The following is a 16,896-nucleotide window of genomic DNA, read 5'->3' as shown; positions in this document are numbered from 1 at the left end:
TAATGCCTAGGCGTTTGAAAATTGAAGAAGGGGCGCCTAAACATGTTGAGGTGCCTGCCTAGACCGCCTAGGTCACGACTCACTTAGACAGTAAATAGATAACTTTTATTTTGCATTTTATTTTATTTTTTGCAATAAATTGTAAGAGACTTGTTACATACTTAAATGAACACACATTATATCTTTGTTCCTCATGTTTCATTATGTTCTAATACTTAATAATATATACGTCATTCTATTTTGTAGTTTATTATGAAATTATATATATATATATATAAGCAAACACTTATTTACATGAAAAATAATAAATTTACTTAAATCCACCTAGGCCCCGCCTAATTGCTTAGGTGATAGGCCTCAACCCCTGCCTGAATAACTCCTAACGTTTTTAGAACCTTTTCTCTACAAAAATTCTCTACAAAATTAATTAAATTAAAAAGTTTAAATTAATTGTAATAAACAGATAGGTGGTTCGTAATGCTTTTAGCATTTTTGACTTCCTTTTTTTTTTCGGTCTTTCATTCAATGATTAAACGAACTCATATTTTATTAATTTTTTTGCATAGATCATATTTAATCTTCATAGAGTAATTTACAATAGGGAAATTTTTTGAAATGCCATATGAACTCATTTGCCTTTTTAATTTGTCATATGAACTAAAATATTAAGCAACTTGTTATACCAACTTTTCCAAATCATTAATTTGTCATTCATTTTGATTCTGTCAAGTTTTCCATCCAAAATAAGTCATGTGCAAGGAATGTAACTTGTGTTCCAGGTTATTTCGTACATTTCAACATCTTACTCCTAATAAGTTGTCTTAGACAAAAATAATTCTAGGATTTCTCAAAAAATACAAAAAATTGTTGATTTGGTATATGAGGATCTGAGCATTTGGCATTCGGAAAAGAGGAACGGCTTGTTCGCTTGTATAAGTTTCGAAGTGAAGATAACTACAAAATATACTCATTGGGGATCCTCCAATACGTGGTTAAAGTTGATAGATATTCTTTATGTTGAAGTGTACAAAATAACTCTAAATACAAGTGATGTGAAGCATGTAACTTATTTTGGATCGAAAATTAACGGAGTTAAGATGAGATGACAAATTAATGATTTTAGAAGTTGATATGACAAATCAATTAAAATTTTAGTTCAAATGACTTGAAAAGGGTGTATAAGTTCATATGACATTTCAAAACTCTCATTATAATATGAAGAATTTCTATCACAAACATGAAGTTTCATGAAAAATAATTTATGATATGAACAATTTCAGTCATAAGCACGAAGTTTTGTGAACTCAGTAACATGACATTTTGAGGGGGAATGCCTCATTCATTGAGGAGCCAAGTTAATTCCTGTAGGCACATTGCGTATACAGTTCAGCAAACAGATGTCAATGGAAGTAGCCAAATTAGATTTTGAAAAGTTAGTTTTCTCCTATATTCATTTTCTCTTTTTGCACACCTTTTTTCTATTTCTCTCTCTTATTTTCAGTGATTTATTAAGGAAAATGGAAATAAATTTGAAAACTCTGTATTCATTCGAGGTTTCGAATTCGATTATCCGCTAATCACTCGCTATTGCGTGTTTGAAAAAATGACATTGTCTGAGTTTAGTCAAGTTTTTGGAGCACAAGTGAGCTGTTAGGATGCTAATCCTATTCGAGTTTCCTTCTAGCTCACTCTAGGGTTCGAGAAAGAGGAGGGTAATTTGAGATTCACTGATCCAATGATGAAGATTACATCTTTGTTCTACTTTACAATCCCATCCCAAATATCACTTGCAATCTTCACTCACCCTCTCACAATCCGCCGCTGAAGCATCCGCTAGTTCTAACGTAGCAACTCAGTTTCATCTCTTTCGATCACCCTCATATTTCAGTAAGAGGAACTTCAACTGTAATGATTTGACTCCGCTATCGTTCATCAAGGCTTGTGTTCTTCAACTTGGAGATCTTTAAGACCATGAATCCGCCTTCGAACAATTCCTTCTCCCAACTTCTTTCTCTGGACGCCATAACCGCAATTCTTGCAAGCAAGAGCTTCATCGAACTAGGGAGTTTTTCCACGATGTAGCATTCCCATTGAGAACAAGGCCACATATAAACCATGAAATAGAGTAAATCCAGAACTAGGGGGATATCTCAATGGGGTACGACTGCGAGGAGAGATGTTGTGACGCCCGACCAGGAGGGGAAGCATGCCGTGATGTTGGAGCGGCAGCGGAGGCACGCTGTGATGTCCGAGCTGGAGAGGAGGCCTTTAGTCTCCTCAAAAGCAACCACGCATCAGATTCAGCACAACCCTGTGTCATCTCAAGGGCAATTGGAAGATCATGCAATCTCATCTCTATAAGCATTATGCCCTGAAGACATAGAAGTCCATGATGCTGAAGGGATTCAACAATAGAAACTAGCACATGGGCACACACTGTGTGAGAAAATTTTTTATTTTTGTTTTTGAAATAGAAGGAGAGAGGAAGAGAGTGATATAGAATGTGGAAGTGAGAAGTTTTTTTTTTTATTATTTTAATTTTTTATTTATCTATTTAATTTTTTATTATCTTTTAATTAGATATATGTTAGGATTACATGTATGCGAGGCTTTGAAAAAAAACAGCAAAATGTGATTGTGTGAAATTACATTTCTGCCTCATATTTCTTATTCATGTTCTGGTTTAAATAGAGGGTTAAACTGGTAATTTCATAGAATTTTGGTTGACAATGAGTGTTTTATTAATTAGTAGAGATGACCTTTAAACAGTAAAAACTACAAATTGATTAGGTATTACCTCGAAATTCGTTAAGAATTTTTGAAACTGCCTCATTTTTGCCTTCATATTCCGAACTTCTGTATTGTCTGGAGAAGAAAGAGCAGCTCTGGCCTCCTCAGGAGAATGACCTATCGCATTCTGTACAACCTAAAGAGCATACAGCTAGTCAACATATCAAACTCCGACGAGTATGTTCATCATGGATAAAACCTCAGCTAAAACTTACATTGTGATCAATGAGAATTTCAGAAATGAGAGTCCCATCATCAACATATGCTCCAAGCTCGTACATGTCACCTGTGTATTGGAACTTATTCACACCAGTCAAAACACACTGCAAAATTTGTTCACATTTCAGTAATATGGTTATTATAAATCTATCATCTGATGGAAACAAATAACAGAAATGTGTGTTCACCTTAACCTTCCCCCGAATAGAACGAATGTTCATTGTAATCAACTTGGCTGACAAACTAGATAGGTAATCGAAAGGACGTTCGCGGTCTCCAGATAGTATTTCTGGGCGGTCAAATTCATTAACAACATCGGTTTCCTCATCATTCAAAACAGCATCTGAGGATGCGTAAGCCCTATGAGTTTCATTCTCATCAATCATAGTGATATCCTCGTCATTCAAAATGGAATCTCTGGTATGATTTTCTCCCCCAAAATGAACAGCATCCATTTCAATATCTTCAACAGCATCCTCAAAGGATGGGTTAGGAATGGCATTTTCAGGTACTCGACTTTCCCTGCTATGACGAACACTAGACCGAACTGTATTTAAATGGAGATTCTCAACACCAAAATCATCAGATAATGGGTTAGGAATAGCATTTCTTCTGCTATAGGGAGTGGTATCCATAGGCATCTCGTCAACACTACGGCCACCAGTAGATGATGGGTTAACAACAGAATGTTGTCCACTGAGAGGAACAGTAAACTCTTCAGCAGTCACTGGGCTGCTATTTCTAGAAGATACAGAGCTGGTAGTTCTACTAGATACGGAGATGGTGTTTCTAGAAGATACGGAGCTGGTATTTCTAGCAGATACAGAGAAAATAGCACCTACATATCAAAAATGGATGCAACAAAACTTAGAATAGAATGGAAAGACGTAATATCATAAGCTATACTTGTCAACAACTTCACAAGTAATGACAGGAACCAACTGCCATAGAGAGCGAGACAAGGAATTCAAAGAAACTAGACAAGAGTTGCTTATGCTCTACAAAGCCCCACAACCACACGCAAATGGAGTCGTTGATATACCTTGGTTGGGTGCTTGAACAGAGGTCGGGGCTTCCATTGTTGAATTATTGGTGTGTCCAGCAGCATTAACAGTATTGGGAGGCCATGCAGCAAGAGCTAACCTAGTCGATAGAGGAGGAACTACTCCATTCCTGGTCCTGCATAACAATAACACATATTATCAAGTTCATCAGTTAAGTTAGTTAGCTTGTATAAAGTGTGTAAACTGTAATACATGGTAATGTAATGACCTCCTGTAGTCCAGCATTCCCTTACTAAAAGAAATTAGGAACCCGAAGAAAATTGGAAAAAATAACAACCAAGATTGACCAGCATACTTCTGAGCTTAAAACCTTAAACTGCAAGAGGAATAAATTTTTGCACTCCAATTTGACGATCAAACTAGTTTGATGTAAGTTAATCATCACCTAAGAAAAAAATCCATCTTGCAGTCCACCAACCATGCAGTCTGTTATCAGTTATCCAATATCATCCACCAAGTTAACTTAAACCCTGTTTATCCAATACCACTATAAACTTATATTTTGCTAGAGCTTTTAAAGGCAGCAGTGTTTTTTATTTCTTTTTATTTCCATCTATAATAAGCTAAGGCAAAGTTAAATTCAAAGGCATATCTAGTCATGGAAAAATTTATAGCTTATACATCTGAAAATTAATGGTCCGACATGAAAATCAGTAAGTTGTCTTCAGCACTGACTACTATATCATAGATACTTTATAGTTACCTGTTTCCTCTTGGGGGCTTATTTACTTCTTCAACAAGCCGTTGACGTGCAGCATCAAGTTCCTCAACTAATCCTCCTAGAACTTCAATACATTCGGGGACCAGCATAAGAAGCCCGTGGCGTATATGCACATTACATATAGCAATCTAGAGTTTAAGAGGATAATCTATGTTTGAGTCAGAAGAGCTAACTAAGCCTTACGGTGCAATGAAAAGGGTTGAACGACCCATCATTTTCCATTAAATAAGATAGCCAGAGAAAAACAAACCTTCAACCCAGCAGGAGCCAAAGCTTCTAGGGCCTGAATAGGCCTGTATTCCATAGCAACGACACGTTGAACACCGTCTGTCAATGACAATTTGAGGCACCTCTTGAGCCCAACAGCAGTTTTCTGATACCTATTCTTCAGAGGATTGCTGATGTTAACAATCTCATCAACCTGCAAAAAGCTTCAAGCTTTATGCATAAGCATTACCAAATCAAATTCTATTCGAATGGTTATGTTTAATTTGTGCATTCAATCTTTACCTGCAAAACATAGGGTCCAGGAAGATCAACGAGATGAAGAGAAGCTACATTTTCCGGAAGCACGCCGCCGCCAGTTCGATTCATATCCGAAACCAGAAACTGCTCGAAGCAGAGCTTCGCCTTCGTCTCCACATCGAAGTTTTGAAATCCCGGCACGGATTGCCGGAGTCCATGGACGCAAGCATCGAGCCACTCCCTCTTTAGCCTTAGCCCTAACCTCTGGAGATGTTCGCTTATTGGGCAGCCGTCGTATCTCTGTGGAGGTGGCCAATTTTGGGGTTCCGGCGCCTGAGCCATGGGAGGAGGATGTGGCCGGGTAACAGGTTCGGGTGCCGGAGCCAGCGGAGGAGAATATTGCCTAGTAACGGGCTCGGGTACCGGGGAAGGCGGAGGTGACGGCGACGACAGATTGTCGGAGACATCGATGAATTCTTCTTCGGAGGAGGAGGTGACTGGGAGTGGATCGGAGGGGTAAGGGCATGGCGTGTCTAGGGTAACGGGCGGGTGAGTGACAGTATGCGATTGTGGCCCAGGTTCTTCACTTTGCTGTTGTTGTGATGGCGGCGGTGGCGGTTGGTCTTCTTCGTCGGAAGAGTAGCTGAGGCGGAGGCGTCGTCTGAGCGTACTCATTTGGTGGGAAAATGATTTGGGGATTTTGGTGGGGTTTTAGAGAAGACTGTTTTTGCAGGGAAAGCCAGTTCAAACTTTTCAGTTTTTTTGGGCAGTAAAGAAACCGACTGGGCCGAACTCACCAGCCCAGCCCATCAAAGGCCCAATCAAGACTAAATGTTCCTTACGGTAGAACTTCCCTACATCTAGAATAGACGGTGGTAGTATCGCAAACCAACCATACACTACGGTTTGAAAAAGGTAAAATGCATTACAGTATGTAATTAGCTTAAGATACTGTCACTGTTTAACCACCGGCTGGCACTACCGTTAACCCGAAAGCAAACGAAAGCAAAAACGGACTCGACAGTCATTCTGGAAACACCACAGAAGAAGCAAGATAAAGGATTTGCATTGAACCTTGGAACATAAGCATGTGAAGAAATGATAAGATCCCAATTGTACAAAGTTGTTCTGTTCCTCAACCCTAATCTGCTAACCAGCCTAACCACATCAGCAAGAATTAGAAATCACCTAAAGATACAAAGGAAAAACATCCCGCTCTAGTCTACCCTACTCTACAATTAACAATACAACAAGCGTTTCAAGATTTCATAGCGGGATGACCCCTCCATCTAGGTACACTGGAGTCGAGTGTTCTTTGCAAGACATTAATCCGCTCTTGTACGAGAAACTCTTCTGCGTCTTCAATTTGAGCGTGTTCCTTCTTCATGATCTGCTCCAGATCTTTGACGTAATCCAGTTTGAAGTGCAGCTTTTTCATCTGCGTAAACATTCATGACAAAAAGGGAAAAATGATAGGTGTATACATAGTAAGAATTGCAGCAACAGCAACTGGGAAGAATGAAGAAGTAAGGGAACCCAAAATATGAGAAAACAAAGCTACTATATACCTGCGTCCCAATTATGGTTGCCATGAGATATTCAATCTGTCTATCCTCCTGATCAGCCAATAATTTTGAGTGAGCGGCAGCTGCTCCAAGAGTTGTTCCAATGGCAGCTTTAATTTGCAAAGTTGGAGGTATGTCATCTTTTCTGAAGAGTGCATCCTGACTCTCTGAGAAATATATAAACGCAAATTCAAATAGAGATGGTTAGGACTGAAATCATGCAATAACTAATTAGCCAGCAAAATAATGATGCGACTAAGTGAATACGGAAAGCTGTAATAGAAACCAACCACCAAAAAAGAGGAGTAAAACAACAATCACCAAATACTAACTTTAGTTATACAAACATCTCCATTATCATGTATTCCAAATTGATTGTAATAAACTGTAAAAATCGTGTCTTGTTTGGCTTTACTGCAAATACCTGATCCGGCTGGCTTTTCCTTCATTTCTGAATCCCTGTCTTGGACTCTAAAATTGATAACAAACAAGAAATTTCAGAACTTTAATACCAAACATAATACAACTACAAAAAGACCTATATCTGAAGCATCAGTTGGAAAAGCATATTCCAGTGGATAGATAACCTCTCTGTCTCACAGTTTTTAGCAGGAGACCACACGCCATTAGTAAGAGAATCATCATCAGTATCAAATATCTCCCTTGAACATGAGGTTTCCTCACAAATCACATTAATGGCCGCATCAGCTGCAGCAGCTGTGATTTGTGGACCAACCATGGTTGATATGGCAGCTACCTAAAGATGAAACAACATTAATATTTTGTAACAGAATAAAAGGCCATAGTTAGCATATGATAGCATGAAAGACTAGTTATGAAAAAGTAAAAGACGCAAAATAATGAAATCAATCTCCACAATTTTCCTTCCTCATTCATGTGTGCATGTATATATATATGTTTCCAGCCAAGATTTGCCGAAGCATTAGCAACTTAACTGGAGCCCCCATAACCATTTTAGTCTAAACTTTATAGGGTTGGGAAGTTAGGTACCTGTTTAATCAGTGAAGTACTAGCATCCGAAAGAGAAGCAATGCGCTGTCTTTTCAAAGGTGAACCTTCACTCAAAGTGTCTCTGTTCTGCTTGCCATCATCTGTCTGCTCATGCAACTGACCCTTGGTTATGATAGTCTCTTGACACCCTGTTGAAGATAACTGAACTTGCTCCGTAGAGTACAAATTAGCACTAAAGCCATTAGAATTGTCTTTTCTGTAAGCAGAACCCAATACAAGCTCCCCAAAAGGTAGATCAATGAGCTTAGCAATACAATCAAATTTGGTCTTTGTCTGAACATTTTGAGCAACAAGCTCCCAATCATCCCCATACTTGAAAACAGATTCTAAAAGTAATAGGGTTTCTGATTCAGTCCATTCAGCTCCATTAGTACTGCTCTTTTCAACTGCCTCTTTTAACTGGAAATCATCCCTCGGTTTGTTCTCCTTCTCCCCATAGTTTCCATTTTCAAAACAATTTACGCAAATCAGAAAATCACCCTGCCAAAATAGTAATTCAAATACAGAAGTCATTAAGTTTCAGTACAAAAAGCTAGCGATAAATTTTTTACAGATATATTGAACGAAAAATACCTTGCTATACTCGTAGTGTCCAGAATCGCAATGTCCCCCACAGTTTCCACAAACCAACCCCTCCTTCTTCAAATCACCAAAAACATTAGAGTATGATGCCAACGGAGGAAACCCAACTCTACTCACACCTCCACCACCCCCAACCTCCCCAACTTTAGGTTGACCCGAAACCTGCGAAATGGGTTTAATGGAATTCGGCATTGCAGCCACCCGGATCCCATTGGGAACTCCATCCTCAACCTTAACCTTACACCTCTCACCACCCCCAGCAACAAAACCCCCTCCACCACCTGAATTCGCACCGAAATTAATCAACCCCCACTTCTCCAAGAAATTAAACACCTTATGAAGCAAACTAACATCACCCACAAGCGACTTTCTAACCTCAGTGAATGTAATCTTCCTAGAAGGATCTTCCCTGTACTTATTAATGATAAAATCCCTGTATTCCTTGTACGTTTTCGGAGTTCTCGAGATCGAGCTCCCATCAAAATACTCTTTCAACGCAATTCTCTCAGTTTCATGAATCTCATCCCACCGAAACCAGCCTGAGAACAAACAAAACCAAAAAGCTCATACCCTTTTCTCAATCACATACTTTAACCAACAATGCAATAAAAAATTAACGGACCCAGTTGACAATTTGGGATGATTGCTTCGTGGGGAGGAGCAATTAGGGTTTTGAATTGGGGATAACGTTAGGGTTTTTGAAAAGGTTAAAAAAAAAGAGAGAAGGGGGGGTGGGGATGCGGAAACTTACCAGAGTGGCGTGGGATGGAGTAGAGTTCGAGCTCTGGTTCGTCGGGTTGGAGCGGATTAGAACCCGGGTCGTGTGGAGCGAGTTCCATAACTTCGGACCAGGTAATTGAGCCGAGTCGTGTCGTTGAGTTGGGTCCGAATGAATTCTCTCTCGCTCGCCCTCTAATCTCAATAGTTTGTGCTTCGATCAATGGCTTGATCAGCGATTCGAGGGTCACGGACCAATCGGATGTATATCCTGCGGCGGAGGTGTAGGTTATGTTGTGTAGGAATTATATGGGATCGGGCCTTTAGAGTCCACATGAGTTTCACGTGACAAAAAAGAAGATTATTACAACTTTAATTTATGATTATGCTAAATAAGAAAATTAAATTTTTTTTTCCCCTTAAATATTAAGAAAAACTAATGAAAATAACTTGAAAACTTTGAGTTTTAACAATAAGAATAAATTAAAGAGTAAAGTGAATAGTACCAGAATTGACCTTTTAGTGTAAAAATGTGATTTTTCATTAAAGTGAATAATACTAGAAGTTTTTCATTAAAGTTCCCTAAATATTATGCAAAACATCGTATGTTACAGTAGTAACAAAAAAATAAAAAAATCCTAAAGCACGTTGATCTCCACTGATTCTCCTGCCTCCTAATAACTAATTAGTTAATCCACTAACAGTGTCATTCTACACAAAAACAAGACATTGTGTTGTCTTGGTGGAATAACTTTAATTTGTTTTTCAGCCAATATTTCCTTGTTTTTGATCTATTCGAGAATTTCAACTCATGAGTTTCAAATGGAGAAGTGAACATTCATCGTCTCTCCTTCAAGTGAAAATTGAAAACAAAGTGCCTACTTTCTTTTAAGATAAGTACATAACCAATTGGTCAAAGCGCGGTCTAGTTTCCACTTAATTGAAAGCGTTTTAGGTGAATTCAATGTTATAGCACAATGTGGAGTGGAGGCTGATTAATGGGCGTCTTACTATCATTGTACTCTAAACTTTAAGATGGTTTGTTAAGATAGTTTGCTTAATTTACAAAGTTAAACCAGTGCAATCAGGTTAGAGGACGCACTTTGAGCTCGTTTGAAAAATGCTTTTAAAACGACTTAAAACACTGCACTTCAAGTGCTTTTTAAATCCAAAATCATTTTATCTAAAAACGCTATCAACCTTTTTTTCTCCCCGGGTTCTTTCTCGCCCGTTACGAGAGAGTGATCCGGATGAGGATCTTCTCACACAGCACCAACTTTGGATGCTAAAGACTCAAAGCAGACAAACAATGTGGCAATGGATGGAGAACGTGAACTAGTTTGGATGAAAATAGATAAGAGAAATATAGATGCTACAAATGTTCTAACAAAAAGCATATCAACATTCCAACAAGAGTGATATAAAGTTGAACTCGATTTGTAAGTGATAACAGGGGGAACAGACTAGTAGTCTCGAAAGGAAAATACAGAAGCAAGTAAAGAGCACCCTCGATGGACGATACTCTTAATTCAACCTCTGTGCAGCTTCCTTGGCTAAGAGCTTCTCCTTCGCCTTGGTCTTGGCCTGTGATTTGGCACCCATGATACCGCCTCCCCACTTCTTTCTTAACTCTTCGTACTTATCATTGAAGTTGGCCTAAATCACATACAATTAACGATGAGGAGCGGTAAATCAAGTGTTTACAATCTGACGGGTAAAATTGTCAAGCAAAGTAAAAAAAAATTCAATCTTTCAACATACCTTGATAGCCTCCAGAATTTTGCTGAACTCAAGCTTATCCTCATTCTTAACAGTTGTCAAACAAAGTGCAGCAGCTGTTTTCTTGTGGAGAAGCTGTCAGTGAGGCAAAAGATACATTAATACCTTCCAAAAGACGTAGAATCCATTGTTTGATTAAAAATAACAGACAAAATTACAGATCTATACCGCTCCAAGACGGGATTTCCCCTTCACAATGCAGTATGGGATCTCCATCTTCCTGCACAAGGCAGGAAGCCATACAACCAACTCGATAGGGTCCACATCATGAGCAATAACAACAAGCTGAGCCTTGTTCTGCGAGGAAAACATCTCACTAGTTAGCATAACTTACGACGTATGTCAAGGTTCATTCATTGAAACCTAGAAGGAACGAATTGATTATGATGTATAACCAACCTGCTCGATCAGGTAGGTGACATGGTTAAGTCCATATTTCAGAACAATAGGCTTCTTTGTCTCAACAGTTTTTCCTTCAGATTCCTCTTGAGCTCGTTTCAGAAGACGTTCCCTCTTTGCGGCTTTGTCTTCGGGTCTGTACTTCAGAAGCAACTTGAAGAGACTTGTTGCTGCAAATAGTGTTAGAAATATTATAATTGTTTGTGGGAGAAAAAATAATTTAATACTTCAGACCTCCCCTACGACTCCACCTTCAATGTTTCATAAAATCAGACCATATAAGAACATGAATGGATTAGTCATTAACCACTCAAATCAGTAATTTTAGAGCTACAGATCCTAGAATCAACTATCAATACCATTATGTGACTATCGCAATCAGATACGGGATGGGATGTTCATCCAAAAACACGACAAAGGGCATAGAAGTAGAAATCCACAAGTGTTGAAAAACTTTTCCTTTCCCAGATTAGTAAACAGTAGGAAGTGAACGTATGCTCATCTAACCAACAATAAATTTTTAGTGATGGTAATAAATTACATATACTTTTTCAAACAATTAACTTCAAATGATCCTAAACAATCACATTACTCCAGCAGCAAGAAATCACAATGGTCGGTTTCATACCGAGGTTCTTGTCCAGAGTCTTGGTGAACTGGTTAAGTGCTGGTGGGACCTTCAAACGTTGCTTAAGGATCCTCTTTTTCCTCTGGATACGGACAACCTTGGGCCACTTCACAAACCGGTGCAGATCTCTCTTAGGAGGCAAAGCCCCGCCAATACCAAACTGCTTGGTACGCTTCTCAAATAGTGGGTTCACAACCTTCTCCTGAAACATTAATTAAAGAAATATTCAATAATTGACAAGTTTCAAAAACATTTATAAGATAACAATCCATAAACAAATGCAATAGAACATACAGTTTTCTTCTTAGCAGGTGCTGCCGGTTTCACGCCTCTCTTGGGAGCCTGCAAGACAAAAGAATATGGGAGAATTAAAACAAATGAAACCAATCAAAAGGTAACCACGATTCCGATCATGTCCCAAAGTTAATTGGCGTTAAAACTCAATCACATTTAACAAATGATACAACACCAGCGCCATCCAAAACATGCTTTTCACGCATGATTGAAGGCATTACATTCACTGAACAGGAACCTCCGTAAACATTCAAATTCTGCTTAATTGGATAAACAAATGAAATAAAATTCACAGTTCAAAAATCCCCGAAAACAGCGTGCAAATAATGGCCTCCAAATCTATCCCATCCCCAGCTGACAATTCGAAGTCTTCCGCCCCTCGAAAAACAAATTCTCAGAGACTAATTCCAAACATAGCCTTAAAGATTTTTTATTTACATTATTATTACTCTTTTTTCACTGATATTTTTCACTAATCACACCATTGCATATACATACATGCATTCATCAAAAGTAAGCATCATAGGTGATAAAACTTAATCAGTACCAATTAACACATACAAACACCGCGATTATACTAATTAATAAGATTTCAAGCCCACAGATTAACTGATAATCCACATTTCACACCAACGGATGAAAAAAATCAGAAAACACAGGCATGCATACATACAAGTGAAAATTATTCGAACACAGCATAAGGTTCGAGCATATGCAAGAAGAAGGAGATGAAACTAGGGTTTGGAGCATACCATTTCCGGGTGGCTGAGATCTTCAGTGACCTTCTGGGGTTTACGGCGAATGAAACCCTAAAGCTAAGCTGAAGCTCTGGGGCGGCGCTAAGTGTGAACTATATATAGGTGGCCCTATTGCGGAATTTGGGTTTTGATCCGATTCGTTGGTTCGGGTCGGATCTTCCTGCGACTGTTCGGCTTAAGTTTGTGTTGCTTTTAGGGCGGGCCGCAATCATGGGCCATATTTTTTTATTTTTGAGTTGGGCTTCAGTTTATGTTGATTCAATCTGCCCGGGAAAAGTATGAAAAATGAGGCTTGGACGGTACAATCTCTCTGTCACCACATAATGTAAGTACCGATTTTATAGTTCTTGGTTTGGAAAGAGATGTTGTTAAGTGATTTGTTTTATTTTCTCATTGAATGTGAACCTAAACTTGTGCTCGAGAGATAGACGTTCAAATACTTATAAAAGGACGTATGGATTCAATTATTACCAAATCACTTGTTTTCTCTTTGGAAGATTCACTATGTACATCAAGAAATGGCTAAGCCATAGGAGGTTCCCTCAACCCAAATTACACCAAAAACCAAACAAAAAACTAATGCAAAATTACCTTAACCTCATCAATGTCGGGTTTCCTCCCGATCAGAGTGCTTAAAAAACATTTACTTATGCATTCGAGATCTGATCTTGTCTTTTAAGAAACACAATTTAAATCAAGATTAAAGAATGAGGAATTCCCAAGAGAGCCAGATTCTCTTTGTAAGAATTCTTGGAAGAGTAATGTTATTTATATCATGTTTTTGTACCACATGTTCATACCACCTTAGGTGACATTTGACGTGGACAGCTGTAGCAATTGAATTAAACAAATTTTTAAATTTAGTACATTATTTAATAAACTAATAATTAAGAAAAACTAGTTAATTAAAGACCTAATCGGATAAATGGTCCCTGTGGTCATAAGGTATTCGGAAGATAACCCCTATGGTAAAAAAAATTCGAATTTAAACCCCTGTGGTCTAAGTCTTTTAGGATTTATACCCAAAATTGAAACTTCTGTCATTCCTCCGTTAGTAGCATGCACGTGAGTTTCACATGTGAGGATAAGATGGTCATTTCATAGTTAGTAGCATGTCAATAGCTTAGCTAAAACCCTCATGACGTTCACAATTCTAAAGCATGAACAAATTTTTTTTTATTGAAATCAGAGGTTTGGTTCATGTTTGAAAAGCCACATCGATGGCTAAACGAATAATTGAGGGAGACGTCGCACCAACATACTCAGGTATTGTTGCAATCTTGATAACTTTAGGTGATTGTTCTATTTTTGTTCGTAATCGTATCTACCATGAAAGTTTTTTCTTTTTTCCAGTCGGTCTCCTCCTTGTTATGCTTCAAAGGCTTTTTCTTTTTTCCAGTCGGTCTCCTTCTTAGTGGTATATATAAGGGTTTTTGTGTAGGGTTTTGAAAGGGAAGAAGGTAACAAAAATGAAACAAACAGAGCAAACTAGAAGGCAAAAACCCAATTAGTTGTTTAATAGCAGTAGAACAAATCTTATTGCTTTTTTGAATTCCACATTCCATTGCATGTCGATTACCTTTGAAATTTGCATTTGATTGATTGAAGTATGCAACTTTATTGTCATATATTGCACAGCCATTTTATTGATAAAGTATGCAATTTTATTTTAATTATAGGTACTGATAGGTTAACTCTGAAGTTTATATGTGGAGGGCAATTGATGATATTGCCTAAGCATACATATTTTGGTGGTAAGACAGTGTACTTTGACAATGTGGATCCCGATTTGTTGTCAACGATTGAACATAAGTACATGGTGGAAGAGGTTGGATATACAAATGTGAAGAAATACCATTATACTAAACTCGGAGAGGAGCCCAAACATGGTTTGCATCCACTAGTTTCTGATAGTGACATAACGGACATGGTGAAGCCTATACCTAGATCAAGGGAGATGACTATTTATGTAAAGAATGATGTTGATACACCACATATAGCTACAGAACCCCCTCAAGATCAAACATCAAATTATTCCAATGTATTCGATGAGATACCAGATGATGTGTTCTCTCAAGTACCAGTAAAATTATTCTCTCGAGCAACTTATTCACAACCTAATGAAGTGAACAATGAATAGCGGGTTTGTATGAATGATAATGTAATTGCTGGTGAGGAAGGTTATGGTCCTTATGAAACTTTTGTACAAGAGAGTAAGGAGTGCACTAATGGTTTTCATTATGAGCTCTATGATAGTGAGAATGATGCTGCTATAAAAGATGATAATTTGCTATTTGATAAATATGTGGACTTGCCATTATCAGAAACTATTACGAGGGATCGTGTAGACAAAACAATTCTGCCTGAAAACATAGCTACTGAGAATCTCCCAACAGAAAAAGAGCTACCAATAGAGGAATTACATAGCCCAGTAAATTCAGATGATGAAGAACAATCTAGTGAGATGGATCATTAGTTTAATGCAAGCATAGATATCGAAAACCCTAGTTTGAAGATTAGAATGAGGTTTGCAAACCGTGAAATTTAAAATAAAAAAAAAGTAGTGAAGCGATACTCAATTCTTGGTGGTTACGACATTGGTTTAAAAAAGAATGACCGAAGAAGAGTTACAGCTTTGTGTGCAAAACCTTGCCCTTAGAGATTGCATGCTAGTCAGATGCAAAATGACACTACTTGGCAAATCAAAGTACTTGTTGACAAGCATACATGTAGTCGAGTATGGAGAAATTGTTGGAAATGTGCCCTAAAACCAATCATATGATGATACTTTACGGACATTTCAAACTAATGTAGTTTAAATGTAAAGGGCAAATATTATTGTTTGAGCCGTCTCATATAAATGTTATATGCTTAAACGATAAGTCCAAAGAATATGTGATTGGAAGAATGCGATCTAAAGAAGTTAGATTCATGAGACCATTCTTTCGTTAACACATCCTAAACGTTCCTGATCATAGGATTGTCAATTGGGCATTGACAGTCCGTTAAGATCAGTACGTGCTATGTCTTCTCTCAGGGAGAGTGACTAGTCTCGAGTCATTGGTGTGTGTGACATCAAGACAAGTACGTAGGTGCTCAATAGAGAATGAGTTCACTGAACACGATCAACGAAGAGTTCTCATGTTCATGTCACATGTGAACTCATGGTTGGGATAATGCAAATTAGTCTTTTGACCTGAGGCATCACAGTTGTCTTGTGGTTAGGTCCTTAATCTTTGATTATGTCAAAGTCACTCTATCAGGAGGGTGTCCATGGCATCGTTGGGGTTAAGCCACTTAGCCATGGAGGCAAGTGAATGCGCAACAAGGGATCTCTAACCTTCAAACTGTTTGAGGGAGAATACTCTATGATATGATTAAGAATCTTTGGCCAAAGTATGAATGAGATTTAGGAATGTGTTCCAAATCACGTTCAAGGTAATCATATAAGCACAAAACTCACATTGGATAGTAGACATGAATAAACTATCAAACCAAACAATGTGGTCAAGAGTATTGTATTAGAGAAAGACCGTATTGCATTTGTAATCCTAAAACTGAATAGGTTCTCCACCTCTTCTGATTAGCTTGGGTAACCATGACATGCTGCTAGGCGTCAACCATGGTTTGTGGAAACCCTAAAAGTGTATTATCACTAACGGGAGAATTGAAAGTAAGTTTCAATTCAGAATCGATTTGAAAGAGTTTGAATCGCCCACTGCCTCGCTAAAAGGAACCTAATGGATCGTACACCGTGTAAGGTAGAGATTGAAGATTCAATGGAGATGAGTAAGAATAATTAAATGGTTTAATTATTTATGGCAAGGATTAATTAATATGATTATTAATCAAACGAATAAGTTCGTTAAAAGATCTCGAGATA

General features: G+C 38.1%; 3 protein-coding genes across 5 annotated transcripts; all 3 read right to left on the bottom strand.

Moving 5' to 3' along the window:
- Positions 1-1,543: 1,543 nt before the first annotated feature.
- LOC103949982 (recQ-mediated genome instability protein 1) lies at positions 1,544-5,991 on the bottom strand. 3 transcript variants are annotated; one of them, XM_048566631.1, is made up of 8 exons: positions 5,305-5,991; positions 5,045-5,215; positions 4,777-4,922; positions 4,052-4,188; positions 3,198-3,847; positions 3,006-3,113; positions 2,798-2,917; positions 1,544-2,371 (listed from the first exon to the last, which is right to left on the bottom strand). In XM_048566631.1, exons 1-8 carry the CDS (start codon positions 5,932-5,934, stop codon positions 2,138-2,140), a joined length of 2,196 nt encoding a protein of 731 aa, XP_048422588.1. In that variant the 5' UTR covers positions 5,935-5,991; the 3' UTR covers positions 1,544-2,137. The 3 variants fall into 3 exon arrangements, with proteins under 3 accessions (XP_048422588.1, XP_009359392.2, XP_048422589.1); XM_009361117.3 differs by having other exon boundaries at positions 2,798-2,926; positions 5,305-5,990; XM_048566632.1 differs by having other exon boundaries at positions 2,228-2,418; positions 2,798-2,926.
- A 314-nt stretch (positions 5,992-6,305) lies between these two features.
- LOC103949980 (SWI/SNF complex subunit SWI3A) lies at positions 6,306-9,349 on the bottom strand. Its single transcript, XM_009361115.3, has 7 exons — positions 9,190-9,349; positions 8,430-8,977; positions 7,836-8,336; positions 7,412-7,581; positions 7,249-7,295; positions 6,828-6,991; positions 6,306-6,697 (listed from the first exon to the last, which is right to left on the bottom strand). The coding sequence occupies exons 1-7, from the start codon at positions 9,275-9,277 to the stop codon at positions 6,518-6,520; spliced, it is 1,698 nt and encodes a 565-aa protein (XP_009359390.2). The 5' UTR covers positions 9,278-9,349; the 3' UTR covers positions 6,306-6,517.
- Positions 9,350-10,481: 1,132 nt separating this feature from the next.
- LOC103949979 (60S ribosomal protein L7a-2-like) lies at positions 10,482-13,146 on the bottom strand. The gene is made up of 7 exons (XM_009361114.3): positions 13,008-13,146; positions 12,256-12,303; positions 11,962-12,163; positions 11,334-11,503; positions 11,103-11,231; positions 10,917-11,009; positions 10,482-10,811 (listed from the first exon to the last, which is right to left on the bottom strand). The coding sequence occupies exons 1-7, from the start codon at positions 13,008-13,010 to the stop codon at positions 10,680-10,682; spliced, it is 777 nt and encodes a 258-aa protein (XP_009359389.1). The 5' UTR covers positions 13,011-13,146; the 3' UTR covers positions 10,482-10,679.
- Between the last annotated feature and the right edge of the window lie 3,750 nt (positions 13,147-16,896).

The sequence above is a fragment of a genome, unplaced genomic scaffold (genome assembly GCF_019419815.1).
Source record: "Pyrus x bretschneideri cultivar Hongxiangsu unplaced genomic scaffold, Pyrus_bretschneideri_v1 Contig42, whole genome shotgun sequence".
NCBI classification, from domain to species: Eukaryota; Viridiplantae; Streptophyta; class Magnoliopsida; order Rosales; family Rosaceae; genus Pyrus; species Pyrus x bretschneideri.
Note: the sequence above shows the minus strand (reverse complement) of the source record. Positions and strands in the feature narration are given on the sequence as shown.